General features: G+C 40.4%; 1 protein-coding gene and 1 long non-coding RNA gene across 13 annotated transcripts in view; one reads left to right on the forward strand and one right to left on the reverse strand.

Moving 5' to 3' along the window:
- LOC148319049 (uncharacterized) overlaps positions 1-17574 on the reverse strand; it is a 152615-nt gene that overhangs the window by 121038 nt on the left and 14003 nt on the right. The gene's annotated exons all lie outside the window — the stretch shown is intronic.
- LOC148319051 (disabled homolog 2-interacting protein-like) overlaps positions 1-17574 on the forward strand; it is a 64021-nt gene that overhangs the window by 23862 nt on the left and 22585 nt on the right. For 6 of the 11 annotated variants that reach the window (XM_088281290.1, XM_088281293.1, XM_088281296.1 and 3 more), the window contains 2 exons: positions 3657-3790; positions 9592-9710. In XM_088281290.1, coding sequence (XP_088137416.1) covers positions 3657-3790; positions 9592-9710 — 253 coding nt within the window. Of the gene's footprint in view, positions 1-3656; positions 3791-9591; positions 9711-16966; positions 17341-17574 lie in introns of those variants that run through there. The other 5 variants (XM_088281291.1, XM_088281299.1, XM_088281300.1 and 2 more) reach the window with 2 other exon arrangements.

The raw sequence follows: 17574 nt of genomic DNA on the forward strand, positions 1-17574 counted from the left end.
CTCCGCAGTGGTTCCGGTGAGTCCAAATCACTTGAGTCAGAGAACCAAGACAACCTAACAATCTGAGTCTAACGTCTTTGTTCTTAGTCCATCGATCCGAGACAGTCAAGCAATACAATTTCATAATCCGAGTCAGGTGAGTCCACCGATTCGAGTCAATGGACAGAATCATTTGAGTCCACATGGTTTTTGATGTGTCCGCTAATTCGAGTCAGCGAACCAATCGAGGGACATCATCTTGTGTTTGCCGCGTTTCCATCAAGTGAATCTGTGCACTTCTTTATCAGCTTTTTGTCTTAAGTAAATACGACATCTCCAGGGTCAAGAGTCCAGCGCACTGTCATCGAGCACACTCCGAAATCCTGTCGTTTCCTCATTCGCGCACACGAGCACGTATTTATTTATTTTTCCACCCGCGTCATAAAGCTGGACAAAACTGCGCCTGAAATGTGCGCTATGTGTCTCGTGACCTCGATTACACGGATCACTATTCAAGCGATGAGTCGCTAATGAGACGGCTCTTTGGAGGAGCCCAAATTGCTTTGTATTGCATTGTTCCTTGATTGACATTAACGCAACGCATTTAAATTCAGGAGGCGGCGCGCAAGCCCATCGAGGCGGCTTGTCTCGCACCTGAATGGTGGGCGGGAGTGAGGGGTGATGGTGGGGGGGAACAAAGAATCTCGCTGACAGCTGCGTGATTTTTTTTTTTATTTAATTTTTCCGACGGCACATTTTGCTGGCCCGCAGAGGATCTAAACAAGGCGGCAAAAGTTTTGACAGTTACTCAAGTCATTCTGTCAGGCAGACGGATCTAAAATTGTATTTATTTTTTTTGTAAACGCACTTGGCAACCACTGAATCTGAAAAATAAAATGAAGGGAAAGGTAGAAGTAGAGGTAAGGTTAAGGGTAGGATAGGGGTTAAATTTAGGGGTCAGGGTAAGCGTGTGCGTGTAGGATTGGGGTGTCTAGGAGTTTGGAGTAGGTTGAGGATTTGAGTTTTGATTATGGTGTTAAAGCCCGTTTTGAAATCAGAAGCCAGTAATTGTTTGTTCAACAATTTTTCAAAAGGGGAGGATTGGTGACAAATAAACGGCAATATCTCATATCTCATATATGTCTTTAAAAGTGAAAAAAAAATGTACTAGAAACAGAAAGTTGACGCATTTGATTTGGCCTTTGCGGGCCACGTAAAATGAAGCCACGGGCCAGATGGAGGCCCCGGGCCCGATGTTTGACACCTAATGTTTTTTTTTTTGTTTTTTTTTATAATTATTGTCTACAACATTAGTTGTATTCAACAAAAACATGATGCAATGCAATATAAATGATTTTTGTTCTTGGATCAAAATAGAAATCTTTAACCACTGAATTTGGAGGAATATTTTCTGGAAGATTTTCACTGAACTCCAAACTGTAGCAAAAAAAAAAAAAAAGGAAAAAAAATCTCCATTATTTATTGAACGTCAACCGAGCCTGTGGGATTACTTCCACCAGGAAAAATATTTTTTTTTTTTAAAAATCCAAGAAATAAGCAAAAAAAAAAAAACCTTAGTCACTGCAGAGTGTCTATTTTAAGATCTATTTTAAGATAGAAGACAGACAACTTCAAAGTGTGCTTGTCTTGTGTTCCTGTCATAACACAAGAGTCCTCATTCGGTTTGGAAGATATTTTTATTTATTTTCTTCTTTTTTTTTTTCTTTTTTTTTAGCTCTGAGTGTTGTCAGCTTCTTGTCATAGCGAAGAAGCTGCACTCAGACTCTGTGCTGTTTATTATTTTCACACCTTATTTTGGCGTTACCGGTCTAGAATACTCTAAAGATGAATATACTGCGGGGGTTTTGCTTCAACATCTTGCCTTGATTTTCAGCGACTTTACCGTTTTTGTCGGCATTCTTTTGTTTTTCCCGTGAAATGGGGCAGCTGTTGTCGGTTAAAAGCGGCAAAGAGCGAGGCAGTTATCTACAAAAAGAGACAAATATTTGCCTCGGGTCGTAAAAGACGAGAATGTTGGCGAGATTGAACACTGGCAGGAATAGGTCGACTTGGGCGAGACGGTGAACCCCCGTTTATTGCGGGCGATACGTTTCAGACTCACGAGTGCCGGATCATAATCAGTGATATCGAGGGATAAAGTCAAAAGTGTTACCCCTCCCACACACTAAAATTAAATAAAACACACTTTTATAGAACGTCACTTTGAGGAAGTCCGAATCACATCGATAATCTTTGGGTCCATACAGTAATGGAGTATTTTATTTATATTTTAAATCCCACTCATCTAGCTCACAATGGCGTTAGATCATGCGGCCGTTTTTTTTTTTTTCAGCAGAGTTCCGGCTACGTTCCGGCAACTCCTCGGATGAGAAAAAAATAAATAACCAAAACAAAAAACAAAAAAAAAACACGCGGCTCATCATCTCGGGCAAAAGCACCCTCACAATGTCACGCAAATAACTTCCTGTCATCTAACAAAGTTTGAGCTGTGTCAACACCAGCCTGCACGGGTTGGCTTTTAGGTTTTTGTTTTCTGGGGGGACTCGTGCATGGCCTACAGCCTTTTCCGTCTACGGTTGTTTGCCTCGCCTCCGAGGGTTTAACTGGCGGTCTGTCGGTGCAGCGTTCCACATAGAGGAAATGTGCGGCGTGACCTATATTAGTGAATGTTAATGGAAGGAAGGAAGCAAGAGGGAAAGGAGGCGGCAGTGGCGGCTAGATGGTTAAAAAGCTGATGGTCGCCAACTTCTTGTCCTTGTGACACTTTTGAATGTGACTGCGAAAGCCCAGTGACTACCTTACTTTTTAGTGGAAGCATTTTACCGGTGACGAGGTGAGGCCTTCTCGTGTGATACATAAAATATTACATAATATAAAAAAAAAAATAATTCCTCTTTTATTTTTATGATTTTTATTTGAGTTTTCAACCACTCCCAAAAGTAATTTGGTAATCATGACTAGACCCACAAAAAAAGTCTCAATTGTCCTTGGCGCTTGTGTGCATGATGTTGTTTCAATTAAACTACAAAAAAATCAAGTAAATAAAACTTTTACAGTGGCAAATGCACCCGGATGCAGATGGTACTCACAAAAAAAAAAAAAAAAAATGTAAATAAAAAAGCAATCTGACTGGTGTGGTGGGAGAGTAAATCTGTTCCGCCTCGTGTTTACGTTGACGCCGGGCGAGGTGGGCGTTTTTGCGACGGAAGGCGGCAAGCTGCGCAGCCAGAAGCCGCGATTCCTCCGTCTGCCGAGCCAATTTACATCCCGCCGCTCATTCCGTCAGCAGGCCCGTTAAACAGCAGACGGCTAATTTGGCACAGGCTAACAAACAGGGTGGCGCTGATGAGCGTTTGTGTAAATAAATTTATTAAAATTCCACCTAAAAAACTAGAACTGTGAAAAGTATTGCACTTAAAAATTAAATACAACTGAACTGTACTTAACAAGCATACTGTACAGAAAAAAAAAAAAAAAAGTTTAGTCCACTGAAAGATTACGCACAGTTTGAACATTGAATTCAGTGATACCTTTGATTACCACCAGAGGGAGCTCACACTTTGGCGATCACTCACTAACATGTGGTACTGCGTATTATTTTCTGGATTTTTAATGTAAACAGATCTCTGATTTTTGTTTTGTTTTTGTTTTTGAAGACTCGCCTCCAGAGAGGTCCGGGCGGCGACGCAGCATGCCCGGCAGCCCGACGGACAAAACCCCCCCCGCCATGGAAGCCACGTCCGCCTCTGCCGCCGCAGCCGCTACGCCATTCAGAGTCACCGTGAGTACTGTGAGTCTCTTTTTTTGTTAGTTTTTTTTTTTGGTTATCCAGTGAAGAAACTCACGAGAATTGCTTAAAGGCCTGGTACTAAACCAAAGTAATGCTTTGGCGCCATCTTGGTGCCAAGTACATTTCAAAGTCTGTACTTTATTTATTGTTTAACTTTTACCTGAGTCTATTTTAATCACAACTATCTGTATTTCAATTTTAAGTACAGAGTGTGAGTATTCATGCCACCTCTGCCTCCGTCAAAGGGCGTCTCAATCTGGTTTCCAGATGGACGCGATGTGAGCCCGAGTGGCTTTGATGAAGTGGGAACTCGAGTTTTTTGATGTTCGCCGCTGCGGGTTTGGGTTCGAGCGTGTCCGTGCAAGTCCTCCGCAGATTTCGCTTTCATTTCGCCCTGCATGACATCAAAGCCAGTTCAAGGAAGCACATGCGGGTCAATGTAGAACACACACACACACGCACGCACACAGATAGTGTTTATCATTCTTATTCCAGTGCAATATGCGGAACGCCACCTTTAATTCCGTAGACAAACAGGCGGTTAATTGAGCGGAAAATTCGGTGATGAGTCATCAATTTGAAGCTAATTAGCAATTAGCGGCGGGAATTTGCATAAATAAGAAACGTTCGCCCCGTCGTGCCTATGTGGGTTTTCTCCGGTACTCCGTTTTCCTCCCACATTCCAAAAGGTTGATTGACCACTAAACTGTTTGCGTGTGTATTCCAAGATTTTCTTTTTTTTTTTTTTGTCAACCTTTTGAAAAATGTTGCATTCATCCTCAGATTATATCGCTGACTTCTCTACGTCAATTATACGTCTCCCCCATATAATTTATTCAAATTGGAAAAAACCTTTGAAATATTATGCGGGACCCTTTACTGTATCAGTGGGATGCCTTTACTGTGCATTCCTGTTTTTAGCTAACGAGGGGAAAAAAGAAAAAAAAACGCCCTGTCGATGCTCACTCTCCTCATGGAAGAGTCGGCGGCAACATCTAAAGTGCTCCTGAGCTCAATCTGTCAAAATGTTTTTCCGTCACCTTGTTTGGTGGAGACGAAACTCGGAAAGGAAGCGGCACTCAAACTCATCCTCGGTCTTCAAAGTTCGACTTCCATCATATAGATTCAAAATGAATGAATGACGGACAATTTGTAAGTGACTTTTGCCAGACATCCACCTCAAATTTGTTTAAAAAAAAAAAAAAAAACATTGCGAAAAGAAAAACTAAACACAGTAGCTATGTTCTAATGAAATTAGTTTTTCCTCAGAATAAAGTGATTCATTTTAATACATTTACCGCACATTTAGGGAAAAAAAAAGAAAAACTTGAAACGACTTTGCAAGATTTTGACAAAAAAAAAAAAATTAAATATTTGAGCAACTCGTATAACGGGGAAAAATGTTGAAAAATTACCTATTTGAAAAAAAAAAATAGATACGTAAAATTCTTGAAAATATATTTTGGAAAAAAATAAGTTAAAGAAAAAAATCATCCAGTGTGCTCCGCAGGCCACTACTTCTGGTTTATTGTTATTACTACATTCATTCTTGTTGCATTGACAATTTGCGGGATATGTGCAAATACAAACCAGTAGGGGGCAGCACACAACTGATTTATTCATTTGAAGATTGTGTATTTTATTTACGATATTTTTCCATCGTTTCGCATGCCTCTGATTTATCGTTATGACTGCATTTATCACTGTAACATCAACATTTTGCAGCTGTTTTCCTCCAAGCCAGAAGGGGGCAGCATATGACTCATTTAGAGTTCATTTAGAAATTCCTTTTGCCTTATTTTTTCCAGCATTACAAAGAATCACAATTGCTTCCTTCACTGTTGTAGCATTGACACGATCTTTATGTTTTGCATGATTATTTTTTTTTTTAACACCTGTAGGGTCCATTCATTCTGTCATTTTCTCAGTATATCTCATTTCTTCCCCAGGCCTGTCGTTTCTATATCTGTCCCCGCGTTATCTCAGCATGTTCCTCTATTTTTACTTCCCCTCGGCGTATGTCTTTTTCTCCGGTCGTTTGAGCTGCTTGACGAAGGCAAATTAAATGCACTTTGCAGTACGGCAGACCTTCCCGGGTGATGGCTCACCCTCCCCAATCCTCTCCGGGGGTGCGAGTGGGGTTAATGTAGGCGTCAGACATCCAGACAGACTGATTGAAAGTTAGAGAATAGGCTCCACTCAGAGTGTCGTGACAGGCCGTCGAGGAATAATGCAGCCGTGGTCATCATCGTGCAATCTCGGAAGATACTTTTTTAAAATGCTTCTCAGCATCCATTAGGAAAAAGAGGACAAGGAATCGTCCGTTAAATATGTTTGGCATGATTCAAATAATTAAGCCTTATAAAAGGGTGGTTGTTTTAGGGCATGTGTTTGATGAGTCGCGGTCAAGTCATTGATTTATTTATTTTTCTGTTCATAGCAAGAAATCAAAACAATGAAATATACAACTCACCATTTTGCTAATTATAATTATTGGAATTAGGTAGAATAAAGCGTGTTTATTTCAACAAACCAAGTTGTATTTTCTTTCCAAGCATGTTGTAAGCAGGGTTATAATAGTTTGGGATTTTACATAATAGTTATATTTAATTTAGTTTGAACTTTTTTTTTTCAATTCAGTAAATTTGAATTCGTTTTTAGAACATATTTGATCATTTTTATTTTTTCAAAAATGCTTTAGTTTTGTTTTTATTAATTTTAGTAATAGCTTCTTTTTTTCAGGATTTGTCTGGTGCAAGATTTTTTTTAAAAAAAAAAAAGGTCACCAAGTATTGTGTAATAAAGTAAATTAAATTTTCTGTGGGAAGTGACAGCAACACCAAAATATTCACTATAATTAGTTACTTTTAGTATGTAGTGTATATATATATATATATATATATATATATATATATATATATATATATATATATATATATATATATTCTGATGTAGTATATCAGTTAATTTTCATTTTTGTAAAAATATTTTCGTTTTTATTTTATATTGTTAGCAATTTTTTTTAACAATTTTAGTTTTATCGTAGGCAGACTAAAAAAATAATTAAATGCAGCATTACTCAGTTTTACTATGCCCATTCCACTTTATGCTTTTATTTTATTTGCAGACAAATCTGCTACCGCTCTCATTTTTGGTCAAACATTTCCATTTGCTTGTACAGCATCGGGATGGTCGTTTACACGGGAGTCAGTGTCATAAAGTAACAAGTGTCGCTTTTAGTGTCATAAAGTGACAAGTGTTGCTGTGTTGGTGTGCGGCGTAGCAAACAACTTGGGCTATATGATGAACAAAGTGCTCCCCAGCACATTGTTAACATCGGCGCATTATTAAACATAATATTTGGGCCGTAAAAAATGGAGTCGGACTTCAGCCCAATGCCCTTGTTGTTCGCCGACAGCCCTCCCAAAGAATCGCAGGTATGAATCTTTAAGACCAGCTGTGATCGGACAAGCAGAAGCTAGCAAAGTGTAACCGCTAATCTCATCCACCGGAATCTTATTTTCAAGCTCTCTGACCCGCGCAGCTGTGTTGACTTTGTTGGACGGACTCCATAGACCATTACAGTGTCAGTTCAACACTTCCTTGACAACGATTGCTACTTTAATATTAGCGAGGGCTTCGGCGACATCTTGTGGCATGTCACAGAAAGGGCGACAAAAATAGAATAGAAATCCGCAAACAGGTTAAGATATGTTCCACATATCTTACGGTACGGCACCGGAGTCGTTTCCTGGCGACAAGCGCTGGACGCGGCAAACAAAAGGCGTGCCTGTGTTGGTTCGCCCGTCATAAAGTTGCTCTCTAATTATCTCCCAAAGCCCTCTGCGACCGTAATTACACAGGTGTCTTAATGGGCCGGCTGTGACGAGGACGCGTCTTTTGACTACCGTGTAAAAAAACAAAACAAAACATGAGAATGCAAGGACGCCGCGGAACAACGGAAACCGTAAACATGTCGGCAGGAGGGCGAGCGGTGCGACCCAAAAAAAAGACCAAGCAGTCAAGTGACAACCTCAGCAAGATTGATGAGGTTGTGGCAGTTGGCGCTAAGCACAAAATGAGAAGGCAAATTTATTTTTGCATTTTCCACGAGTGCGCTAACTATAAACGTTAAAACAACTGCGACTTGAGCACGCATGGAGCAGCAACACATACAAGCAGAGCATATAACAAAACTCACATGCTAAAACGTAAATGAAAAAAAAAATAAGCTTTGTCGCTTTGTAGCGTTTAGCTTACCATCGCTAAAGACTGCTAATCGCTGGCAGCTCACCCTTCTTGATAATAATTCAAAATGAGTTCGCAATACAGATCTTGCATTCGAAAAGCTGACCAATAAAAAGCAGACACCTCGAAATTTTGTGAGTTGCAGAAGGGAGAGATGGAAAACAGGTAGGACACCGACCCTCGTGGAACAGGATTGAGGAACCCTGATCTGGGGTATAATTAAACATCAATACAAATCTTGCCGTGAGTCGCTGATTTTAAAATCATAAAACAAACAGAAAAGCAGAAAATAGCGGCTGTTGCTTTTTAGCATTTAGCTTAGCATCCCTAATGAGCTCCAGATACCTTGCTAATCTTGGCTATCATTTATTGGTTAACGATAATGCTCGTGACATAATTAACTGGCTCATGAATAAATAACCTGTCGCTATTTAGCGTTTAGCTAAACCTAGCTAATTTCAGTTAGCTTGCTAATTTTGGCTATCATTCATTGTCAGGGGTTATTGGTAATGTTGGTAACATAAAACAGAAATATATATATACATATATTTTAAATCCTGTCGAGTTTGAACATTCAGTTTAGCAATGACCGCTAATCGCCACTACCTCACCAATCGTTGCTGTTTTTGTCTGCGTCGTGTTTTTTAACCTTTTCTTTGCATTTTGTGACGCATAAAAAGCAGGAGGAAAGAAATGTCATTATTTAGAGCAAGGTGCTTCGAGCTTTTCCAGGACAAAAATAGTCATCAGTTGCCGCACAGTTACGTAAACATGCTACAATTAATTAGCACTCGGCAATCATCCTCCTTATTCAACCCCCCGCCGCTTCTCTCGCCAAATAAAAGGAGCCTCGTGTCTCGGCAAACACTGGCAGCATCCTGACCGGTTTTTTTTTCTTTTTCTTAATATTCTTCTCGCTCCAAATGCCAGCCGACAGTTGCCATGGCGACGGCGGGGCGCTTGGGGAGCGCGATTGCAGATGTTCGCCAGGGTGAAAGTAAACGCAGGCAGACAAAGAAGAGGGGTGGGAGAAAAAAAATTAAAAATCAGAAGCGAGTGAACGGAAGGCGTGCATCCGGCGAATTAGCGCCTGATTACTCTGTTTGAATAGTAACCAGTCACAGCTAGACCGTGATGTCATTAGCAGGGAACCACAACATGTAATCGTTGAATCATGGAGATGGTGACTAGCGTTGCGCCGCTTTAAGTTCAGGTAATGTCTTTAACCTTGTCCTGACTTTACCTGCCGGAACATGAAAAACGGGGCTGGTCAAAGGGGATGCGCCATCTCTGAGGCGGTGATTAAACAGAACGCCTTTAACTCATTCACTACCAGCCATGTAAAAAAATTTTTTTTAAAAATGGATCTTTGACATCTTTAGCCGTCAATGGTCATAAATGAGTCAAAAAGCTTTGAAAAAAAATCTGGTTTTGGTCTCATTTGTGACGCATTATTATTTTCTAACGGGAATTGTATCAAATTACGTGAAATTGATGACGTTGTAAACTTTTGAGTTTGAGTTGACTTTTCTTGTTATAATTTTGGCCCCCAGGGATTCCTGAGTCGGCGGCTGAAGGGCTCCATCAAGCGCACCAAGAGTCAACCTAAGCTGGACCGCAACTCCAGCTTCAGGCACATTTTGCCGGGCTTCAGGAACGTGGACAATGACAGGTGAGGGCGTGACAAAGCCAAGCGAGAGCTGCAGTGTTGATTTTGGGGCGGCGTGTGTTCATGGTTTTTGTGTTATGACGAAAAAAAATTTTTGGGAGCTGCATGATGACGATTGCAGAAACTGCTGTTTATTCTTTTGGGAAGATTTGAAAAAAAAATAATCATGATATTAAAAACAGGCAACTGTGTGGAGTAGCTTCATTCGGACAAAGGTAGTGCTTTGTGGCCATCTTGTGACATGTTGAAGTGAGTCGAGGGGCTTTATCTCAGCAAAAGTCGCGCTTTGCGGCCTTGTTGTGTTTTTCTTGGTGAGAAGGAACTATGTTGACATGAGTGGAGGAGCTTGAGCTCGGCAAAAGTAGTGCTTAGCCGCCATCTTGGTGTCAAGGGGACTATGCTGAAATGAGTTGAGGTTGCTCTACAAATTTCCTCCCCCAAAAAGTTTATATATATATTTTTTTTTTTAATTCAGAAATGTGACTTTTCTAGAAAAATTTGTTAACTAAGAAAAAGTGACGCTTTAATAATATCAGAATATATATAAGAATATATAACAATTATATGAGAATATATAAGAATATATTTTGGAAAAGATACCGCGTTTAGAAATAACGCACGGCACTGCCTTCTCCTATAGGAAAGGACATGATGAAACTCCCCCGGGAGGCTTTCTCCCATGCTGGGAAATGGGACGGTTACAAAATGGGAGTGTGGCGCACTGCGAGAGAAGTCTGCACCCCCCACCCCCACCCCTGAAACTGGTAGATGATGAAACGTGGGAGGAGAGAGCGAGCAAATTTCATTCCCGGGGAAAAAAATGCCCGCTGTTATATGTAGATACGGTATAGGGAGCAATTTGATTGCATATGGAATGCTTAGTCATACAAACAATCACACACACGCACACCCCCGTGTGTATCGTATTGGCTTTAGGTGTTGAGGGGTTTTTTTTTTTCCCCGACCCCCGAGACGGACTCGAGGGAGTGAGTTGCAGATGAGGAACAGAAGCAGCTGGACTCCCAAAATGAAATATTCATCCATGATAATCAGAGGCCGGACACTCGCTGGTCACTTCTATATTTAGCACAACACAAAACACACACACGCACACACACACACGCCCACCCACCCCTGCACGCACACACGCACACTAAAGGAATGCAATGTTTTGAGGAACATTGTAGCATGTTGTAAGAGTGTTAAACTCATTTTTATGTCTTGAAAATTTTAAAAAAAGAAATTTTTTACATAAACATTTGACATCACGCACAGCCGTTTTATTTTAACTCATTTACTGCCATTGACGGCTAAAGACGTCAAAGATCCTTTTTTTTTTTTTCTTTTTTTTTTTACAAAGTGAATGAGTTAATAGACTACTTTTTTTTTTTCCCGAGAAAATAATACGACTTCCCGGAAACTTTTCTTTTTTTAAATAATTGTATATGATTTGGGATTTGTGAAATGTGATTTTTTTTTCTGAAAAAGAATTTGTTTTTTCTTGAAAATATAAGACTGAGAATATCTTTTAATTAATAAATATTATGTAGCATGGACTTTTCAAAAATATAAAACTTATCTCAAAATATAAACCTTTTTTTTTTTTAAATAAAAAATAAAAATGTTTCTTTACCTTTTCTCAAAAGCATTACTTCTCACAATATACATTTTATTTCTTTTTTTCAGAATGTATCTTTTCTTCCTGAAGAAATAAACAAATATTTTTTTAGTTTAAAAAGTTGATTTTTTTTCCTCAAAAAATTTTTTTTCTAAGGTATATATATACACAACATAACTTTTATTCAGGAAATGAACCCGTTTAGGCTAAGCGGTACCCGTCTCTGTTGAATACAACTTTTGCTGCATGGAATCATTTCAAAACTCGTCGTGAAATTTTGTCAATGGCTCAAAAATTGGTCATGTTTGTGGTCTGTCTACTGGGCAACGAGTTGTATAACATCCAAAGTTTTCTCCGACAAACTGCTTCAGTGCTACCATGTTGTTTACGACGTCAAGTGGCTCATCTCTTGAGGCTACTCATTATTATCATGCGGACGGCGGGCTACTCGAATATTTGTTGGTGGCGATGCGGCACCTGATTGGAACGGATTTCTACTTTGATTGCACACTCGCACCAATGACGCATGCTACGGAGTGTTGTTTTTCATTTTGTTTCGTTTTGTTGAGGGGGTGCCACATCCATCCGTATATCCAATAAAGTAATGACATTTGGAGGTATTAAATTGCGTAAACACACTCCATGTGCTGTGACCGCAATATGAAGGTTCAAGAACGTTTCCCGGTCCTAAAGAACTCGCCACGTTCACATAAAGCACTTTGGAAGGCTATTTAAGGACGGTGGCTTTTTATTCATTGTTGACTTGAAGCTGACGTAACCTAACTTTTTTTTTGTTTGTTTTTGAATAACTATTTTCATCAGATATTTATAAATTTAATTAAACGCATGTTTTCAGAAAAAAAAAAACATCTGCGACAATTAGTCGGTACATAATATGATCGTATGCATTTGAAACATCGAAGATAATTTAGTTTCCGCAAAGCTAAAGTACATTTAGGTGATTTTAGTTAGTCTTTAGTTAAATAAACACATGTATTGGGAAAATTCAGTCTTAAGTAGTCTTAGTCAGTAAACATCCAAGTTAAATGAAACTTTTCGGAAACATTGGAGGCTAGCGTCTGAAAATCTCAAGGTACATAAACAGATTGTTAAAACAATGCCTTTTAACACGGCAACAACTTTGCTAATTAAAACAACAGACCCAAGACGGGGAAAAAAAAAAAAAAAAAAAAAAAAACAAGATTTATTTTACGTATTTTCTGAACTATAGAGCGCCCCTAGTGGTGAAAGAAAAATCCGCAGAAAAGCCGCATGGCTTACAGTCCGCAAATGCAGTACTTAACGCACGTCTATGAAAGCATCAACTTCAATAATATTCAACGAACATCATCCGTTTTTTTGTCAACATACGAGACAATTTCAATTCTTCAAGCAACCACATCCACGGAAAATAAAGACGGCGCGTTTTGTTTTACTCGACACTGCAGATGCTTTTAGTTCACTACGTTAATAATTTCATGTTTTGTTTTGTTTTTTGAACAAGGACAAAGCCAATTCAAACTGAGGCCGATTCAAACCCTTCATCCATCCTTTCTCGCTGTGAGGCATTTTTGAGTCATCTCAAAAGTGTTTTCAAGCTCTTCACATTGCCAAGGACACACACATTTCTCTCTCTCTCTCTCGCTCTCTCTCGCTCTCTCTCTCTTCTATTTATTTGTTGAAGATTTTTTTTTTCCCCCTCGCTTTCCGTAAACAACGTTCTAAGCTGTTACCCACGGACGGCGTTCTCTTCCATGTCGCCGTTCTCCGCTCCTACATTACCGAAAAAAGCGGCTGACGGCGCAAGTCTATTAAGACGCTGCGCTGTCAAGTGTGTCCAGACTTGAAAACGTCTGAAAAGCTTTCTCTTACATTTCCAGTCATCTGCTGTGCACCATCTGCTCGTCTGTTAACGCTGCCGTGCTAATTGCCAGACATTTTCATTCATGTGAAAAGAATTGTAAATCAGCAAGAAAACCAATCCCCGATGGACTACAAGACTCGTGTTGAAGAATTTGTTTTACAATGGAAAGGATAGTTAACTAAATAAACGGAACAAATGAAAAAAATTTAGATATCTCGAGCTATCGGCGACGTCCAGCTGACCATTTTTCGAGTTTTGGCGGGAACAGTTTTGCAGTTTTTTAAAAAAGCTAGCTACTACACGTGTTAAGTGTAAAACGAACGTCGGCGCCGTGCGCAGGTCCGAGTCCGCCAGGGGCTTCTGTGAGCTTCTTCCTCCACTTCACTCGTTCATTCTCTTGTTGGGGTAATGAGGTGTAATGGATGAGCCTCGAGCGTGATAGGAATACCGAGGGCCTCGGCAAAGCAGCGTACCGCCCCGACCACAACCGCTACTCGGCCACGACACGTTTTGACCGCTTGTGGCAATGTCAAACCGTGAACTCTTCTTTACCGTATCAATAAGATGATAATTTCAAATATATACCATATCAAAAGAAAATTAATCGTGTTACCAAACCCACTTGCTTTAAACACATCTGAACTTATATATTAGCTTGATGCTAATGTATAAAGCAAAACGCCATAGACAGGCTACCAGACATTAGCATAGATGTCACTGCTACTGTCACAAAGACGCCACAATCACATACCCACAGAACATGCAACAATTACGCTGGGCACTCAGCTGGTAGTGAATGAGTTAATTATTTTTTTTTTTTAATTACTTAATCATTAGATTTATTGTCAAATATCAATCTGCATTGGTCTACAAAAAATTGTAAGATCAAAATACATTTGGTGAACTCACTATATTAGGTACTATAGTAGGTACTGAGTCATGCCAAAATCGGAACACAGCCTTTCATCATCATCATTAAAATGCAACTGAGACGCAGTATCGGCATCACAGCCTTCAAAAGAGCGACAGGGCCGTTGTCGTGATCGAGCATTTATGAAGCCTTCAAACGGCGCTCTTATCTCTCATCCTTCCCTTCTGGGGCCCAATGTCTTTTTAAACCTCCTTTTAAATCCAGATTCATCGTTTCCGAGAAGCAGATTAAAAAAGTAGAAAGCGAAGCATGTCACAAGTTGGCTGGCACGGTTGAGGGATATGACCCAATTTCACGTAAGTGGTTGGAAATGGATAATCATCGGCAACAAATAATGTTGAAATCTTTGTTCATTTGTTTATGTCAGCGACGTATGGTGACATGCAAAAGAAATCGATGCTCACCACAAGATGGCAGAAGATGCAATTATTGTAATGTAATAATAATACAACAGAAGCTTTGTCGTCAATTTGGTGACCAAAAGCGAGTTAATTTGTGAGTAAATTGAGATCCTATTTTTTTTTTCTATATGCGTAAAATTTATATTCTTATGAAATTTCTTTGGTTGCATACCAGGAGAGGATTTTTCACAATTTTTTTTATAAACAAAAAAGCACAGCTTTATTGCTTAGTTTTAAAAAATTGCACCAATTAGTCATAAAAATCAAAATGAGAATTGTTTTATTATCGAAAGAAACTAGTTTCCATATTTTACAAACACTTCTTTGAATGACCTGGTCCATCTGTCTGTTATAAAAATCCAATGTGGCCCCTGAGCACAAACCTTCGCCTGGCTCTCCTTTAGAGGAATTAAACTGATTATGCGGACGATCCCAGAGCTTTATCCAAAGCCTGCGTTTATCGGGTTTGGTTGTAAAGATTTTCATTTTGATTGGGAAAAGAAAATAAGCCATAAAATTAATTCACGGCACATCTTTCATTTGCGATTCAGAGTATGAACGCCTGTTGCATGTTGATTTTATGCAATTAAACCAGGATGCTTATATACAATTTAGCTCAATTGCTACAACAAGTGACAGTATGTTCGCAGAGTCGAGGAGAAGCTGCAGAAGTGGAAGTTTCTTCAGGTTTTTTTTTTTGTTGTTGTATTTTATCCTTGCTGAAAGCCGCATCTGGCTGCCTACGCATGACCTATAATTTTATTTTTTATTTTTTTTTTTAAACACAAAAAGTAGCATTGAAGGAAACTTTTTTGTCCAAATGGGATAATGTGGTTTCCTTTGAATTTGGTACTTAAAAATTAACCTTCAAAACACTCTGTGGGCCCAACGACTATGAAAAGATTGAAGATGTCTCTTCTTCATGCTGCAAATTACACTTCATGTCATCCATGGAGCTCAACACTGCCTGGCATTTGTGTGGCACAATTTGGTACTACATCGACGGTACATTAAATTAGGCCTTGCCTGTATTCAGTTACGATCCTTTTTTTGTTGTTTAAAAAAAAATCCTCCACACTCCTTTTGTCAGCCGCATTGTGTTGCTGTGCGCGTTAGTACTGTTTGTCCAAAAAAGAATGGCGGTGAATGATGTCATGTTTGATGACATCATTCAGCACAGACGTGCAGGGAATGAAGAGTGGGGCTGGAGTTGTCAACACAGATGCCCTTCAACTATTAGTGGCGGTTCTACAAGTAGCCCCACTAACCCCCCCCCTACCCCCCCTTTTTTGTTTTTACTGCTTAATAATTTGCCCGTATAATTGCGTCCTACTGAATATAAACAACAACAGCTGACCGAGGGACAGCCGTGCAACTCGCACCACAGCTGACAGGACAAAGAGCACCAGCCCACATGAGAGGGGAGGGGAGGATGGGGTGGGGGCAGGGTCTTTACTAGCCTATAGACGTATAACACATAGACACCTAACTCGGTGGGTTAGCCATGTTGCATGTGGCACTTCAATTTATGAAGAGTCGTAGAAAGGCATTGAAATCTACTTTCGTGGACAACATCATGGATCAAAGACCTGTTATGAATTTTGACATTTTGCTCTCACTGCAAGAGAACAGTAAAAAGTTCTATGTTAGCATTAAGCTAACAGACTTTAGGTAAAACATCTATTTATCCATTATCTAATGAGCTGCTCTGTCATTTCTGTGTTTAAAATAAAATATTTAATCATCTTTTGTTTATATACGTCAGTTTTGGAGAACACTTTGCCTCTCACCTGGAGAACTACAAACTCAATCAATCAATTACACGTGGTTTATAATGGAATTTGTCTCAAGTTGGTGGACGTCTACTTGAGAATATCATTAATTGGACAGGATAACTTTAACAGTTTATATAATATTATATAGAAATAGACTATTTTAGCTGTAAATGTATTTGTAGAAAAACTGTAAATCGTAAATATCACACATGCCCCCCCCAACGTATAAGACAGCCACACTTCTCACACTGCCCTCACTCTTTTTTAAAACACCACTGCAGGCCAAATCAAATGTTGTCAAAGGTTATATTTAGCATACGCCATGTGCCGCTGAAAAAATAAGGTTGGGCCAAAAATGGCCCCCGGCCCGAAATTTGAACACACACGGTCTATGGTCTCTATAGTGGGCCCCGGACAGGCGTCCCTTGTGATGAACTGTCAGCGCATTTCTTCACAATGCCACATCCAATATGGCGCAGACGTGTAATTCAGCCCACGACAAGGTGTCTATATACATATGTCTATGAGCTGGCCTGCACCACACACATATCCATGTGATAAAACACACCCTCCCTGCTAACCCCCCACCTGCCCCCCACACCCCCGCCTGCCTGTACGCCACTGCCAGGCTCCTCCCCGCACGAGGAGACGCGATGGGGAGGCGCAGTCAATCACTGACAGAGAAAGGGAGCGGTTGAGCCGGACGGGAGGACAAAAGGGAGACGATAACCGCCGTCGTCCACCCCCCCACCCCCCACCCTACCCCTAAATCCAAGCCGGGGAAGTGGGGCATGTAGACGCGGGACTGGAGGGAGTCGTCGTTGCGCTCCAGCCGGATAGGGAAAAGCAAGGGAGGAGGAAGTCAAGCAACAAGAGGGGGGGAGACGGACAAACATAAAGGCATCCATCCCTGCCTCACGGGGGTTCTTCTTCTCCTCCTCCTCCCCCCTCTATCTCTCTCGCTCGCTCTCTGCCTGCCTCCCCTCTTCCTCTTGTCCAGCCTCACAGTCGCTCGCTCGCTCTGTGGAATTCTGACGATGCCTGGTGAGTTCCATCCCGTCGCTTCACGTGCCGTCGGATTGCTTTGGGGTGTTTTTGAAGGGAGGGACTGCATCCTGTCCGTGTGTGCGTGTCTCATTATTATATAATTCTCTGAAATTCTCAAGAGGCCTCCCTTTCAAGGGAGGGATTGTTTTTAATTGCGGTAGAGGCGAAAGAGAGAGATTTCTCCGCAGCCGATCGGGGGTTGCTATCCGTTCTCAGAGAGGTGCTAGCGGG

The sequence above is a fragment of the Idiotropiscis lumnitzeri genome, chromosome 18 (assembly GCF_059441095.1).
Source record: "Idiotropiscis lumnitzeri isolate Australia: NSW breed Sydney's pygmy pipehorse chromosome 18, RoL_Ilum_1.0, whole genome shotgun sequence".
NCBI lineage: Eukaryota > Metazoa > Chordata > Actinopteri > Syngnathiformes > Syngnathidae > Idiotropiscis > Idiotropiscis lumnitzeri.